This window comes from Otolemur garnettii, unplaced genomic scaffold, assembly GCF_000181295.1.
Source record: "Otolemur garnettii isolate 467f Iridium unplaced genomic scaffold, OtoGar3 scaffold00024, whole genome shotgun sequence".
In the NCBI taxonomy this organism is placed as follows: domain Eukaryota; kingdom Metazoa; phylum Chordata; class Mammalia; order Primates; family Galagidae; genus Otolemur; species Otolemur garnettii.
The window spans coordinates 18,315,161-18,331,110 of NW_003852419.1; the positions used below are offsets into that span (position 1 = coordinate 18,315,161).

A 15,950-nucleotide genomic window follows, 5' to 3' on the forward strand; every position below is an offset into this window, starting at 1 on the left:
AGAAAGAAAGAAAGAAAGAAAGAAAGAAAGAAAGAAAGAAAGAAAGAAAGAAAGAAAGAAAGAGGAGGAAATACTGTTACATGCTACAGCAGGGATAAATCTTGAAAAAATGCAAAGTGAAAGCAGGCAGACACAAAACACCATGTTTTATGATTCCATTTACATGAAATGTTGAGAATAGACAGGTATCTAGAGACAGAATATATGAATGACTGCCAAGGACTGGGTAGCAGGGAGAGGGAGAGAGTGACCACCAGCGGATAAGCAGATTTTTAGGGGGAGCCATAAAAATGTTCTAAAATTAGATTGTGGTAATTGTTGCCCAACCGTATAAATGTACAAAAAGCTATTAAATTTCATACTTTAAATGGGTAAAATGTAATGACATATGAATTATTCTCAATAAACCCACTAAAATGCACAGGAATGATTTTTTATTTCCAGATGATGGAATCATAAAAGATTTTATTTTCTTTTTTTCTGCAGTTTTCCAAATTTTCTATGATGAAAATAAATGCTATTTAAAACAAATAAATGAGGGATTTAGTCAATCAATGAAACTCTTAAGCGTGATGTGTGGCTGGGTGCTAGTCCCTAAACTGCCACTGCTCTGCAACCAAATATAGAAATAGAACCTTTTTTTTTTTTGAGACAGAGTCTCACTATGTCACCCTTGGTAGAGTGCCAGGGTGTCACAACTCACAGCAACCTCAAATTCTTGGGCTTAAGCGATCCTCTTGCCTCAGCCTCCCAAGTAGCTGGGACTACAGGCACTGCCACAATGCCTGGATTTTTTTGTTGCAGTTGTCATTGTTGTTTAGCAGGAACAGGCTGGGTTTGAACCTGCCAGCCTCAATGTATGTGGCTGGCAACCTAACCACTGAGCTATGGGCACTGAACCCTAGAACATTTTTCATAATTTTACTATGCTGTGCATCCAAATACTGTTCCTTTTTTCTTTTTTTTTTTTTTTCCTGAGACAGAGTCTCAAGCTATTGCCTGGGTAGGGTGCTGTGGCGTCACAGCTCACAGCAACCCCAAACTCTTGGGTTTAAGAGATTCTCTTGCCTTAGCCTCCAAAGTAGCTCAGACTACAGGCACCAGCCACAATGCCCAGCTATTTTTTTGGTTGCAGTTGTCATGGTTGTTTAGCAGGCCTGGTCTGGGTTTGAACCCCCCAGCCTTGGTGTATGTGGCTGGCACCCTACCCACTTAGCTACAGGTGCTGCCATGTATGACCATTTTTATTGTATTTTACTGAAATATTGGTTCTCAGTGGATTGGGAGAAGAAAAAAGACCTGATCCTTCACCATAGTTAGAGAAGCCCTGTGCTACTTAATTTCTGGTATCCTTTTTAGAAAATATTTAGATTAAAAGCTATGAGTAGTGGGGTTGAGGAAAAAGAATAAAAACAAACAGATTTAAATAAGATATATAGGGGCAAACAGGATGGCTCATGCCTATAATCCTAGCACTTTGGGGAGGCTGAAGTGGGAGAATTGCTTGAGGCCAGAAGTTCAAGACCAGCCTGGGCAAAATAGTGACACACCTTCAAAAAATAAAAGAAAATAGCCAGGCATGGTGGTGTGCACCTGAGGTCCTCACTTGAGCCTAGGAGTTTAAGGTTATAGTGAACTATCGTCTGGCCACTGCACTCCTGCCTGGGCAACAGAGTGTCTCTGAAAACACACACACACACTTCCCATAACAATACAAATGATTAGAAATTTAGAAGGAAATAAAAATAGAGGGCCCTACTTCCAATTCTCTTTGGGCGTGCTCTGAAGTTTCTCTTTGTTCTTCCTAAATAAAATCTCTTTGTTATCCTAAAAAGAAAACAGAAAAAAGGAAATAAAATATCATTTGTAGATTGAACAAAATAATTGAGAAAGAACAACCAAATCCCACCACCAGCTTGTTAAGGATGAGTGGACAGCAGAGGAGGTCCTAGCTTCACCTCAAACAGCAGCACCCTTAGGCAGAGACAGTGCTCTTGGCTTCTAAGGCTTGAGCTTCCAAAATAAAACACTAAAAGGACGACAAATGGAAGTCTCCATCTGCCTCTTGTTCCTGGTCCCACTGCTTGTTGTGGGATGTGAGTTGCTACAGGCATGGGAAATGGGAAGGAAGCCTTTGAACTAGGTGAGGTGCAAAAGGCTCAGCCTGTACAATCCCTTGGGGGGAGCCTGCTCCTTTGAAGTGCGCTGGAAGGGCCCATTGCTTTTTCCTTGGGATGGAATCACAAGGTTGGGAAGTCTTCCTGAATGGATGAGCTGGATCAGCTTTAGTGCATTTCCCAGACATCTTAGGATGATGGAATCAGAGGTTGATCTGTTTTTCATAGTCCTTGAAATTTGATCTTCGCTAAAAGTCATAGCAGGGGGTCAAGGAAGAATATGCCCAAGTACAGGGCAAAAGTATTCTCTTTCACCAGCAGCTCAGGTAGGCCCTCCTCAACCTGGAAGTGTGGAATGGAACCACTAGAGTGGCTCAATGGTGGCTGAATCTTCCACTCCACATTCTGTCCTCATGACACCTATAGCAGAGCAGTGGACCAAGGGACTTTAAAATGTTCTCCAAGGCTCGGTGCCTATAGCTCAACTGGCTAAGGCGCCAGCCATGTACACCTAAGGTGGCGGGTTCTAATCCCCAGCCCGGGCCCGCCAAACAACAATGACGGCTGCAACCAAAAAATAGCCGGGCGTTGTGGCGGGCTGTGGCGGGTGTCTGTGGTCCCAGCTACTTGGGAGGCTGAGGCAGGAGACTCGCTTGAGCCCAGGAGTTGGAGGTTGCTGTGAGCTGTAATGCCACGGCACTCTACCCAGGGGGACAGCTTGAGGCTCTGTCTCAAAAAAAAAAAAAAAAATAAAAAATAAAATGTTCTCCAGGATGGGTGTGAGCATAGGTGTTGTGGTGGGTGTGGATGAAGCCAACAATGCACTAACCCACTTTTGGGTGGTTTTTTGCAATATTAATAGTATTCTGTTCCCAACACTTTCTCTCTCAAAGACATTTCTGTTCCAGATGAATAGATATTAGGTGTAAGGGTTTGCAAAATCTCTTGCAGTCAGTTTGTAGTCTTATCACAGCTCACAGCAACCTCAAACTCTTGGGCTTAAGCGATTCTCTTGCCTCAGCCTCCCGAGTAGCTGGGACTACAGGAGCCCGCTACAACACCTGGCTATTTTTTGGTTGTAGTTCTCATTGTTGTTTGACAGGCCAGGGCTGGATTTGAACCCGCCAGCTCTGGTGTATGTGGCTGACACCCTAGCCTCTGAGCTATAGGCACCGAGCCACCAAAAAATAATTTTTTTTAATTGTGATAAAATATATATGACAAAAATACAATTTAAAGCATTATGAAGCTTAGTATTAAGTATATTCACATTACTGTACAACCATTAACTACCACTGTCCATCTTCAGAATTTTTTCATCAGACTAAGCTGAAACTCTGTGGCTACTAAACACTAACTCCCCATGTCTTCCTCACCTCAGCACCTAGTAACCATGACTCTACTTTCTGTGGCTATGAATTTGACTATTCCAGACACCCCATGTAAGTGGAATCACATAATATGTGTATTTGGCTTCCTTTGCTTAGTGTAATGCTGGCAAGATTCATCCATGTTATAAAATCTATCCAAATTTTATTCCTTTTTAAGGCTGAAGAGTATTATATGTATATACCACATTTTAGCTATTCTTTCTTTCCTTTTTTATTTTTTTTAGACAGAGTCTCACTATGTCGCCCTCAGTAGAGTGCTATGGAGTCACAGCTCACGGCAACCTCAAACTCCTGGGCTCGAGTGATTCTCTTGCCTCAGTCTCCCAAGTAGCTGGGACTCCAGGCGCCCACCTCAGGGCCCGGCTTTTTTTTGTTGCAGTTGTCATCGTTGTTTAGCAGGCCCAGGCTGGGTTCGAACTCACCACTCTCGGTGTATGTGGCTGGCGCCTTAACCACTGTGCTATGGGTGCCAAGCCTAGCTATTGATCTATGGATGGACATTTGGGTTTTTCCACCTTTTGGCTATTGTGAGTAATCTTGCTAAGAACTTGAGTATACAAATATCTCTTTGAGGCCCTGCTTTCAATTCTTTTGTATGTATAACCGGAAGTGGAATTGCTGCATCATATGGTAATTCTATGTTTAATTTTTTGAGGAACTGCCATGCTGTTTTCTACTGTGACTGTACCATTTTACATTCCCACCAGCAATGCACAGGGTTTCCTGTTTCTCCACTTCTTCACCAACACTTGTTTTTGCACTTTTTCATTCTTTTTTTTTAATAACCCTCCTAATGGGTGTGAAATTGTAATTTTGATTTATACTTTGCTAATGATTAGTGATGTTCAATGTGGGTTTTTTTTTTTAATGTACTTATTGGCTGATTGTATTATCTTCTTTGGAGAAATACCAATTGAAACCCTTTTCTCATTTTAACTCTTATTTTTTAAATTTTTATTCCTTTATTTTCCAAGATGTCTCCTTTTATCTAATAATTATGTATCAGAATAATAATTTTGATTTCATAATTAAGTATTTTCATTATGAGGAGTAAAAATAATTCATACCATTACAACTTAAGTTAAATAAAATGGGTATCCGTCACACAGTCATAGACACTAAGTAGATCATTTATGAATTTTCCCATACAAGTGCCTTCATAAATTCCTCTTCAGTGAAAGATAGCATCTTGGCAGCTTCAGTATACATCTTCTGCTTTTTGTAAACAGCAATTAATTTTGTTTGTTTGTTTGAGACAGAGTTTCACTTTGTTGCCCTTGGTAGAGTGGCATGGACAGCAACCTCAAACTCTTGGGCTCAAACGATTTTCTTGCCTCAGCCTCCACAGTAGCTGGGACTGCAGGCACCTCCCATAATACCAGCTATTTTTAGAGATGGGGTCTCACTCTTGCTCAGGCTGATCTCCAACTCGCTCACCTGTCTCGGCCTCCCAGAGTACTACGATTATAGGTGGGAGCCACCATGCCCCAAACATCAATTAATTATAATTATTTCTTGAACCCTATTATTAATTCTTTTTGTTTTTTTAGCTTCTTGTTTTCTGATTTTTAACACCTCCATTTTTGTGTGTTGTTCATTGGTTTTCTTTGTCCTTGCTATCTTGCCTTAATTTACTTAACTCCAATTTATACTTTTCTGCTTCTTCTAGAGCTCTATTAGAGCTCGATTCAAAAGAACCTGTGTGGCATTTTGACGACTTGCACCCTGTTTTTGTAGTTTCATTTTCTAATTCCCTTTCTACTGAAGACAACTGTTGCTGTAATCCATCACACTTTCTGTTTCTTCCTCTGAAAGAGTTTTATACTTTTCTGTTTGAGACTGTTGCATATTAATTGCTGCTGTCTCAATCTTCTTCAAAATTTTGTACTTGAGACTTTAAATTCTGAATTTCATCTTCTCTTTTATTGCTTTCACATACAACATTGCCTAGTTCCTCTTGCATAACACAGAGTTTGGCTTTTAGAAGTCCAATCTGGGCTCGGCGCCTATGGCTCAACTGGCTAAGGCGCCAGCCACGTACACCTAAGGTGGCGGGTTCGAATCCCCAGCCCGGACCCGCCAAACAACAATGATGGCTGCAACCAAAAAATAGCCGGGCGTTGTGGCGGGCGCCTGTGGTCCCAGCTACTTGGGAGGCGGAGGCAAGAGACTCGCTTGAGCCCAGGAGTTGGAGGTTGCTGTGAGCTGTAATGCCACGGCACTCTGCCCAGGGGGACAGCTTGAGGCTCTGTATCAAAAAAAAAAAAAAAAAGAAGAAGTCCAATCTGCACTTGTCCCTATGTCATTATGAGAGTGCATGTAGTGAGAATAAGATGGAGTCTGTCAGGCTGGGACCTGCGACATAGGTGGCATGGCCGGTTTAGGTCCTATGCAACCTTTACCTCATGTCTCCCATTCTTATTGTTTTATAAATTCAGCTTTAACTTGAAGCAGTACATTTGAGTACTTTAGGCCAATGGATTTAAGAGACTGGCTTTTAAATTAGAAATTTTGTTTTGAGGGCCAGGAGCGTTGGCTCACATCTGTAATCCCAGCACTCTGGGAGGCCAAGGCACGTGGATTTTTTAAACTCATGAGTTCAAGACCAGTCTGGGCAAGAAAAAGACTACCATCTCTACCAAAAATGAAAAAGCTAAGGCAAGAGGATCATTTGAGTGTTCAAGGTTGCTGTGAGCCATGGCACTCTACCCAGGGCAACAGAGTGAAACTCTATCTCAAAAAAAAAGAAATGTTGTTTTGGGTCATGGATTATGTTGGTTATTGTTTATTATGGGTAATGGGTTAGGGTGATTACCATTGTTTAAGATAAGTGTTAATTATTGTTTAAGGGCTAGTATAGTTCTTACTTTTAACTTTTATGTATAAAACTGTGATTCTGGAAATAGAAGAACAGAACAGTCTTGGAGAGGCTACTCTCAGTGTTCTCCAGAATTGTTGGCCTTCTGACAAGTAAAGTTTGGTGGACCTATCCCGGTCTCTGCATATTGGCTGACAGTGACAGGCAGCTGGCCCCTCTTCATCTGGTAACAATTACAAACACCAGAGAAAATATCATCGTCCCTATATTCAGGTAAGCCTTCTTCCTCCAGTTGCCCTTTAATTTTGCTTATTATTTTTACAAGAGAAAAGTCTGAGGAATTGCCTGGAATGGCAACATCATTAGCAGTTTCTACACCAGAGTATTCCAGTTTAACACTTGAATTTATTTTCCTTTCTTTATTTGCAGAATGTAGTTTGTTTTGAACCTTGTTTACCGAACCAATGTTTTTGATTAGTTTCTGAATGAAGTGAACTATGCCTTCAAATGATAATAGAAAAACTGTAATCATCTTCCTCTTTGTATAATTTAATTTTATTGAAATAGGCCTAGATGGTACTTCTTACTGGTCCCTTATTACTTCATCAGCTTGTCGAACCAGCTCAGCCGTTTTTGCTTCCAATTCTGCCTTTCAACACATATATTCTTCCTCCTTAGGGGAGGGGTTCAGTGGAGGTGTAGCAGACTTCTTGAACGTGTGGTAGGAGCAGAATCCCTGGATCGCTGGGTCTCTGTAAAAGAGGCAGAGACTTTCATATGTGAAGTTAAAGGAGGTTTGACATACTTAGTTGCTCGAACCCTATCACTGTCCCCCTTTGTCAATTTTTTCAATTGGGTTTTTTGTTGTTGTTGAGAATTCTTTCTGTGTGCTGGATACCAATCCACTATGAGATATGTGATTTACAAATATTTTCCCAACATTGCATATGAAGTTTGTGGTGTGTTGAGGTAGTTTACTTCTGTTCCTCATTTGTTGAGTGGTTTTATCATGAAAGGGTGATAAAATTTTGTCAAATGCTTTTTCTGCATCAGTTGAGATGATCATGTGGGGTTTTGCCTTCAATCTGCTAATGTGGTATATTCCACTAGTTGATTTTTATATGTTGAACCATCCTTGTATTTCAGGAATAAGTCCCACTTTGTCATGGTGTATACTTCTTTTAATATGCTGCTGAATTTAGTTTCCTAGTAATTTTTTTGAGGATTTTTGGATCAATATTCATAAGGGATATTGACTTTTAGTTTTCTTTTCTTGTAGTGACTTTGGCATGAGGACAATGCCAGCCTCATAGAATGATTAGAAAGTGGTTCCTCCTCCCACTGCTTCACTTGACTAGCCTTAAGAAAAAGAAAAAAAAGTGTTTCCTCTTCAGTTTTTTGAAAGAGTTTGAGACAGATGTTAATTTTTATTTAAATGTTTGGTAGAATTCCCAAGTGAAGTCATCTGGTCCAGAGCTTTTGTTGTTATTGTTGGGAGGTTTTTGATTATTGAACCAATGTCATTATAGGTCTATTCAGATTTTCAGTTTATGTTTTAGTCTTGGTAGGTTTTGTGTTCCTAGGAATAGTTTCATTTCATCTAGGTTACCCAATTTTGGGCATATGATTATTAATAATACTCTTAAAATCCTTTTTTATTTCTTTAGAATCAGTAGTAATGTCCTACTACAAATAATTTTTGAACAAACATTTGTGTGCCAGGCATAAAGTGTTAGGCCCTGCAGACCCATCTCTGAGTAAAACCTCATAATCTCACAGAGCTTATAGTACAATACATTTAAAATGTGACTTAACTTTGATGATGCCATGGCACTCTACCCCAGGTGACAGAGTGAGACTCTGTCTCAAAAAACAAAAAATGTGGTTTAGAGACCTAAGTTGGGTAACTTTCCACTTTTTAAAATTATATTAACTATATATCTTTTACTAAGAGTGTGAAAAAAGTAGGAAACAAAGAAAAATACAAATAATTATATTAACTATGTGTATAAATTTAAGGTATCGATTCCCCAAACCACATTCAGCGAAAGCCCTTATGATGCAGTCTTATCAACCCTCACTTGTTCCTACTGCTATATCCTTATTCTGGTCTCCAGTGTCAGAATGTGTGTGGCAGACAGTCTTAGAGACAGGGCCAGCTAGCAGCAGTGACCTCTGGTCCAGCAGTACTCTTTCCACCACATTCAAATTCAGGCTTGGGAATAGGGCCCTTTTTTCCACCGTAGTCAGGATATAGCAAATATCCACACAGTAGAGGGTATAAGTGCACTAATTTTAAATGCATAGTTTGATGGTAACTATGCATATGTTATACATTGCTTAATGACACAGATATATCCTGGGAAATGTGTTGTTAGGCAATTTTGTTGTTGTGCAAACATCATAGAATGTTGCACAAACATCATAGAATATATTTACAGAGATGTATTATGGTATAACCTACTGCTCATCTGGACAGACTATGGTACAACCTATTGCTCTTAGGCTACAAACCCATATACAGTAGCATATTACTGTAGTAAATACTATAGCCAGTTATAACACAATGGCAAATATTTGCATATCTAAATATAAGAAAGGTAGAGTAAAAATATGGCATTATAATCTTATGGAACCACTGTTGTATATGCAGTCTGTTACTGACTAAAATGTTGCTATGAGGTGTGTGACTGTATATATAGATGCTCTTTTATTTATGATGGGATTATGTCTGATAAACCTGTTGTAAGTTGAAAATATTCTAAGTCAAAATGCATTTAGTACACCTAATCTATCAAACATCAGGAATGACATACTTAGTTGCTTGAACCCAATCACTATCCCCCTTTGCCAATGCATTTAGTACATATAGGTTAGCCTACATTAGGCCTACATTAGGTTAGCCTACATTAAACATGCTCAAAACACTCATGTTAGCCTACAACTGGGTGAAATCATCCAACACAGCCTATTTTATAATAAAAGGTAACACAAGCCTATTTTATAATAAAGTATAATTTACTAAATGTAGTACATGAAGTATTGGCTGTTTGCCCTTGGGGTCACACAGATGACTGGGAGCTGCAGCAGCAGTGAGGGGGAGAAAAAAACTTGGTGTTTTCCTTTTTTTCCTACGGCATATCACTAAATCAAGGAAAGAGCAAAATTCAAAATTTGAAGTACAGTTTCTACTGAATGTGTATTACTTTCACACCATTACAAAGTCTAAAAATTGTAAAGTTTTTTTTTTTTTTTTAGACAGAGCCTCAAGCTATCCCCCTGGGTAGAGTGCCATGGTATCACAGCTCACAGCAACCTCCAACTCCTGGGCTCAAGCTAGTCTCCTGCCTCAGCCTCCCAAGTAGCTGGGACTACAGGCAACCGCCACAACGCCCGGCCATTTTTTGGTTGCAGCCATCATTGTTGTTTGGTGGACCTGGGCTGGGGATTCCAATCCGCCACCTTAGGTGTATGTGGCTGGCGCCTTAGACGCTTGAGCCACAGGCGCCGAGCCAAAAATTGTAAATTGAACTTTTGTTAGTCAAGAGCCATCTCTGCCTCTGTAACCATCAGTAAATTGATATAAAATATTTCTATCTTCCCAGAAAAAGCTGTTCTATGTACATGGCATATGAGCAGATTTGAGTTTGTAAAGTCTTATTCTGGCAGCATATAATAACAAGTGTAAGGGGGTCTGAATCTTCATCTGGGAGCCTTGGCCCCAGAAACTGTCCAGGAATTCCATTGACTCTGTCAGGAGTGGCTCAGATGTTCACATATTCTGCAAAATTGGCTTTGACCTGAGCCCTCCAACAAATTCTGCTTGTGCTTACAGACATCACACCCGCATGCCCTAGTTCATTTGACATGTGTGGAATGCACAGGTCCTTATTTGGTAGAATATCTCAATACCATTACAAAAAGGGCTTGGGGCAATGGGTCCACTCTCTTCTCTTCTGCCTTTGAGGACACACCGTTCCTCCCCTACCAGAGGACGAGCATTCAAAGCACCATCTTGGAAACAGAGACCAGATCTTAACCTGTGAGTGCCTTGATCTTGGACTTTCCAGGCCTCAGAACTGTGAGAAATAAATTTCTTTTCTGTATCAATTACCCAATCTTTGGTATTCTGTTACAGTAGCACAAAATAGACCAAGATACCCCTTGCTCCCCAGGCTCCCCTTTGACTTTTCTAGATGTAACTGCCATTTTCTCTTATTTCTTCTTCTCAGAAAATTCTAGCTTCACTCTTTCCCTCATTTTTGGGCATCACTCATTGTTACCTGAAGTCAGGTCGGGCCAGGACCATCCTCACTCTGCCTGTCTTGTCTCAGTCTGGCTTCCTCAGACATGGCCTTTAGAGCTGCCTGTTCTCTTGTGTGTCCGGAAAGTAGGTCTGATGAAGTGGCATTAGAAGGACATGGGCTACTTAGCCTGGAGAAATCACCATTAACAAGTAAGTTGATTCTTGACCTTGGAGCTATAGAGAGGGATTTTATAAGAAGGAATTGGACCAATTGTTCATGGTCTGTGAAGGAAGCAACAGAAGGAGAAGGTTTGGATCAGGAAAGGAAAGATGGTATTTGGAGAGCAGATAGAAAGTCCTTGTCCAAAGAATGATAGAGACAATGCCATGTAGCTTCCACCCTGAGCTTCTCAGAGGAGAGGACAGACAGGTGACAACCGAGGAGAATTCAGTGGCTCTCCTGCCCCTGGGTGACTGGCTGGGCTGCCACTCTGGGCTCTGTAACTCCAGGGCTCCATGATTCTATGATGTCACTGAAGGGAGAAGAATGGGGAGCTGGGCTCAGCTCCAGCTGCTCCTATTCCTCTCTCCTCTGGATTCGGATAGTTTTGGGGTGAGGGGAGGTGAGCTGAGTGATCACACGTGTCCCAGCTCAGTCTCCCCTCCAGCCACCTCAGCCCCCACCAAATTTATGGAGAGAAATTAGCCAGTGTGAGTCAACTGCACTGAAACAAGCAGAACATCTTTTATGAAGCTGAACTGATCAAAAGAACAACAGTGAAAACAGCCTTTTATTCCTCTGTTTCCAGAAAACTTAAAGAACAAGAGAACTACATTCAAACTGAGCTGGAAAGGAATAGTTGGACAATCTGTGATTGTGAGAGTGGATGAGTCTTCTAGCTAAAACTACGAATGTTGAAACCACAGCGGTCACTTTCTTCATCATCCTTCTAATTTGCCTCATTTGCATCTTCCTTTTATTGGTGGTTTTTTTCTATAAATGGTATAAATCCATGCTGACAAATTGGGATCAGATTTCAAGTCACACTAACAGATGTATCTAGAAATAATATTAAACAGTTTAAAATAGAACAATTAATAATGCCCCAGCTATCTACTTTTTCCATTTCAGGGCTTTAGAAATGCTAATTTCCATTTAAAAGTGAAGTTTCTATCGCATACCTTAAAATCAGGACAATTCTTCCTTTTCTAATTTCTTTTTTTAAATGTATTTAATTAATTTATTTATTGTGCTTGTTTTTAGTATTCACGGCAAAGGAGATGAAGAGGCAGAAACACTTCCTTGTACAGATGCCGATGGAGGTGCTTGTGCAGCTGCTGATGGGGAGAAGAATAACCCAGAAGACCAAGGAAAGTAAGTCTCTTTCTGAGGATGTGGTAGAAAGCCTTTTTTGTGTGAAATGCATGAATTTTTAAAATCCTGCTGATTGATTTTCCAGGGACGTAATGGAAACTATGCCGGTGAGGCCTGGCATTCTTGTCCAGAGACACACTAAGGAAAGCTCAAGGACAGGGAGCAAGGAGAGAAGTCAGGAAAAAACAAAAGTTGAAGGTCAAGAGGTGATGTGTTTTTCCACTCTCAAGGGGCAAATTAGAATGACTGAAAAGGAGGTAAATTGTTCAGCAAGGTATAAAAATAAGGGATGGAGTTGCCTGCAACTTAGGTTTGTATTTGGAAGAAATTCAGTGTCCTCAGTTACTTAAACCATTCTTCTTAGCCTGTCGATTGTTGTCATTAAACCATTCTTCATTCCTCCAATTGTGTTTTTCTTAATAGTTCCCCTTCAGTTTACTCAGATTGCTAGGATCTTAGAGCTGTAAGAAATGATATAGGGATCTGAGTGATGCCTGTGGCTTAGTGCGTGGGGTACTGGCCCCATATACCAAGGGTGGCAGGTTCGAACCTGGCCCTGGACAAACTGCAACAAAAGAAATAGCCAGGCATTGTGTGACAGGCACCTGTGGTCCCAGCTACTCAGGAGGCTGAGGCAGGAGAATCACCTAGGCCCAGGAGTTGGAAGTTGCTGTGAGCTGTGATGCTACAGCACTCTACAGAGGGCAATGGGGTGACACTCTGTCTCTAAAACAAAGAAAAAAAAGAAAGAGATGATATAGGGATCTAATTCTCTCCTATTGCCAAAATGAGATGAATTATTTCTTCTCCACCATGGCCCAACTCAGGACCACACATGTCCCTGCAGTAGTCCTGGCTCCTTCTGCCACAGCAGAAGACATGGCCAGGGCCTTCTGAAACTCCATGTCTGGGGCTCCCTGATGAGAACAGCTCACATGCCCTCCCACCACACAGCCATGCCCAGTCCATGACAGAACAAAAGTCCAGGTGGCTCTTGAGTTTAACCACTTCCTAGAGAAAATAATGTATCACCAAATGTTATTTGAATATGTCAATGTATGCTTTTATAACCATAGAAATATGAAAATATGATCATGGTGGATTATCACTGCTTCACTGTATTATTTAGAAATACTCTTTCTGTTTCTCATTAACAATGTAGATATAGTCTGTCATCTATCTATGTATCTATCTATATTTGAAATGTCCAGGACCACTCTGATAAGATATCCTATTATATTTTTAAAAGCAAAGCTTGTTAAGTTCATAACTTGATCATTTCTGATATTTGTCCCATTTTCTTGCAGGGTGCCAATATGGAGAAAACACCTACATCTCTCAGTAGAGTTCATTCAGGTGCTGAAAGCCAAAAAAGACCTTTAAAAGGAGTGACATTTTCTAGGGAGGTAATTGTTGTGGATCTTGGGAATGAATACCCTACACCTCGAAGCTATACTAGAGAACATAAAGAGAGAAAGTGAAGCCCAAAAAAGGCTAAGAGTGAAAGAAAGTGTAACCTTTGACTAATATTGGAATGACTGAGGGTACAAAATCACATTCAAACAGTAAAATAATGGGAATTGAGCAAATACAGATAGTATTTTACCTTTGTGCAGAAAGAAGTGAGTCACATGCAAAATTCTGTAAGTAAAATGCTCAGAGCTTGAATATAATTTTTTAAAAATCAAATCTGAGTTTAAGAAATTGATTGTATTAAGTGTCCTTAAAACTCTGTCTACTCACTCTTCTAACATGTGAATAAAGTTATTTGTGTTTTTGCATGTCTATTAGGTAAATCATATTCAAAGGGGATTTTCCAATGTATTCTATCAATATTTTAATAAATTTAAAGTTGGAGAAAATAATTAAATGATTCTTCATTGCCCTCTCTGGATAACTTTTTTTCCCCCTAAATAATAAGGGGATACAAATTTTGTTACATGGCTTGAATCTGGGCTGTAAGTGTGCTCATCACCTGAATAGCATTCGTTGTACCCTTTAAGTATACCCCTCTCCCCCATTCCTCTTCCCCACTCCCTGCTTGATTTCCAGTGACTTTTACATGTCTGCCCATCAGTTAGTTCCTTATTAGAGAGTACGTATTGTGTTTGTTTTTCCATTCTTGAGAAGTATTTTGCTTAGTACAATGGTCTCCAGTTCCTTCCAAATTGCTGCAAAGGCATTAATTCATCCTTTTTTATGTCTGAGTAGTACTCCATGGTATACACATACCATATTTTGTTAATCCACTCATGAATTGATGGGAACGTGGGTTGATTTTACATTTTTGCAATTGTGAGTTGTGCTGTGATAAACATTTAAGTGCAGAGATCTTTTTGATAAAATGGCTTCTTTTCCTTTGGGTAGATCCCAGTAGTGGGATTGTTGGATCAAACGGTAGGTTTACTTTTAGTTCTTTGAGGAATCTCCATACTATTTCCATAGAGGTTGTACTAATTTTCCATCCCACCAACAGTGTATAGGTGTTCCTTTCTTTCTGCATCCACACCAGCATCTCTTGTTTTGGGGCTTTTTAATTAGAGCCAATCCAACAGGAGTGAGGTTATATCTCCTTGTGGTTTTAATTTGCATTTCCCTGATGATTAGTGATATTGAGCATTTTCCCATATGTTTCTTGACAATTTGTCTGTCTTCAAGGGGGATTTTTGAAACAGTAGCTGATCTGGATGCTCTCTCTGATCCCAGGCATTCATTATAGCTATCATCATGGACACCCAACAACCAGGGCTAGAGTTCTCTACTACATAATCCCCACTGAAGTCAGTCTTGAAACTTTTCTTGTATTGACAATGGCTTTTTATTTATTTATTTTTTTTGAGACAGTCTTACTACGTTGCCCTTGGTAGAGTGCTGTGGCGTCACAGCTCACAGTAACCTCCAACTCTTGGGCATAAGTGATTCTCTTGCCTCAGCCTTCCAAGTAACTGGGACTACAGCTGCCTGCCACAACGCCCAGTGTTTTTTTGTTGTTGTTGAGGTTGTCATCATTGTTGTTTAGCTGGCCCAGGCCAGGTTCGAACCCACCAGCCTTGGTGTATGCGGCCGTCACTGTAACCACTGTACTGCGGGCACCCAGCCAACAATGGCTTTTTAAAGTTTGATATAAAAAACACACTACTAAACAACAAAACGTCTTGTTACTTTAGGCAAGTGCTGGTAGTATACTGCTTTTAATTTCAGTGATGTAAAATTTGCTGTGCGTATGTGGAGTATGACAGCACAGACTGGCATGAACTCATTTACATGCTGTAATAAACCTTGGTGAAATGCGCGAGGGGCTACGAGAGAGACGAAAAGCAGAAAATGTAGTGTTTGAGTTGGGGCCCAGCGTGTTATCTTGTGTTAGGCAGATGCTCAATGAATATTTGTTGAGTGATTGGGATGACAAGAGGTGAAATAAGTTAGAATGTGTCACTGATGCCAAATGGGGTGCACTGATACCCTCTGATGGGGGGAGGCAGTCCTGTGGGTGGGCTAGGACCATCCATCCTACTATGAGGAGGTAAAGAGACTTAAATAAACAGAAGGATGAGATAATAAAATCAAGTGAGAGATAAGGCAAAGAGATGAGGATGTGAGTCAAGGTGAGTGGACGCCAGCTAGTTGGAGCTGAAGGTTGGTTACAGTTGAGGTAACAGTGACGTGTAGGAAAAGTCAGAGTGAGGTTCTCTTCAAATCCCAGGCTAGGAGTTGAGGCTAGAGAAGGGATCAAAGCAATGTGGGAAAGGGTATCTGCAGGAATATTTATTTGGAGTTCATGAGTTCTCTGCAAGCATTTAAAGTTTTTTGTCTTTAACAGTTGATGACATTAAGTTAAAAAAAATTTTAATTGTGAAGACACATAACATAAAACTTACCATATTAACCATTTTATTTTATTTTATTTTATTTTTTTGAGACAGAGCCTCAAGCTGAGCCCCTGGGTAGAGTGCCATGGCTTCACTGCTCACAGCAACCTCCAACTCCTGGGCTCAAGTGAGTC

At 40.4% G+C, this 15,950-nt stretch overlaps 1 protein-coding gene and 1 pseudogene across 1 annotated transcript; one reads left to right on the forward strand and one right to left on the reverse strand.

Moving 5' to 3' along the window:
* Positions 1 to 4,639: 4,639 nt before the first annotated feature.
* On the reverse strand, positions 4,640 to 10,635 carry LOC100940496 (annotated as a pseudogene).
* An 824-nt stretch (positions 10,636 to 11,459) lies between these two features.
* Positions 11,460 to 13,722, forward strand: CUNH2orf74 (chromosome unknown C2orf74 homolog). The gene is made up of 4 exons (XM_003787994.2): positions 11,460 to 11,575; positions 11,837 to 11,947; positions 12,033 to 12,204; positions 13,255 to 13,722. The coding sequence occupies exons 1-4, from the start codon at positions 11,460 to 11,462 to the stop codon at positions 13,426 to 13,428; spliced, it is 573 nt and encodes a 190-aa protein (XP_003788042.1). The 3' UTR covers positions 13,429 to 13,722.
* The last annotated feature ends 2,228 nt before the right edge of the window (positions 13,723 to 15,950 follow it).

What these genes read in the sequence shown, in the direction of transcription:
- CUNH2orf74 (XM_003787994.2), top strand. Translation starts at nt 11,460, where the DNA reads ATGAGTCTTCTAGCTAAAACTACGAATGTTGAAACCACAGCGGTCACT. An exon ending in GTGGTTTTTTTCTATAAATG is followed by an intron (nt 11,576 to 11,836) that starts GTATAAATCCAT and finishes GCTTGTTTTTAG; the next exon opens with TATTCACGGCAAAGGAGATG. An exon ending in AACCCAGAAGACCAAGGAAA is followed by an intron (nt 11,948 to 12,032) that starts GTAAGTCTCTTT and finishes TTGATTTTCCAG; the next exon opens with GGACGTAATGGAAACTATGC.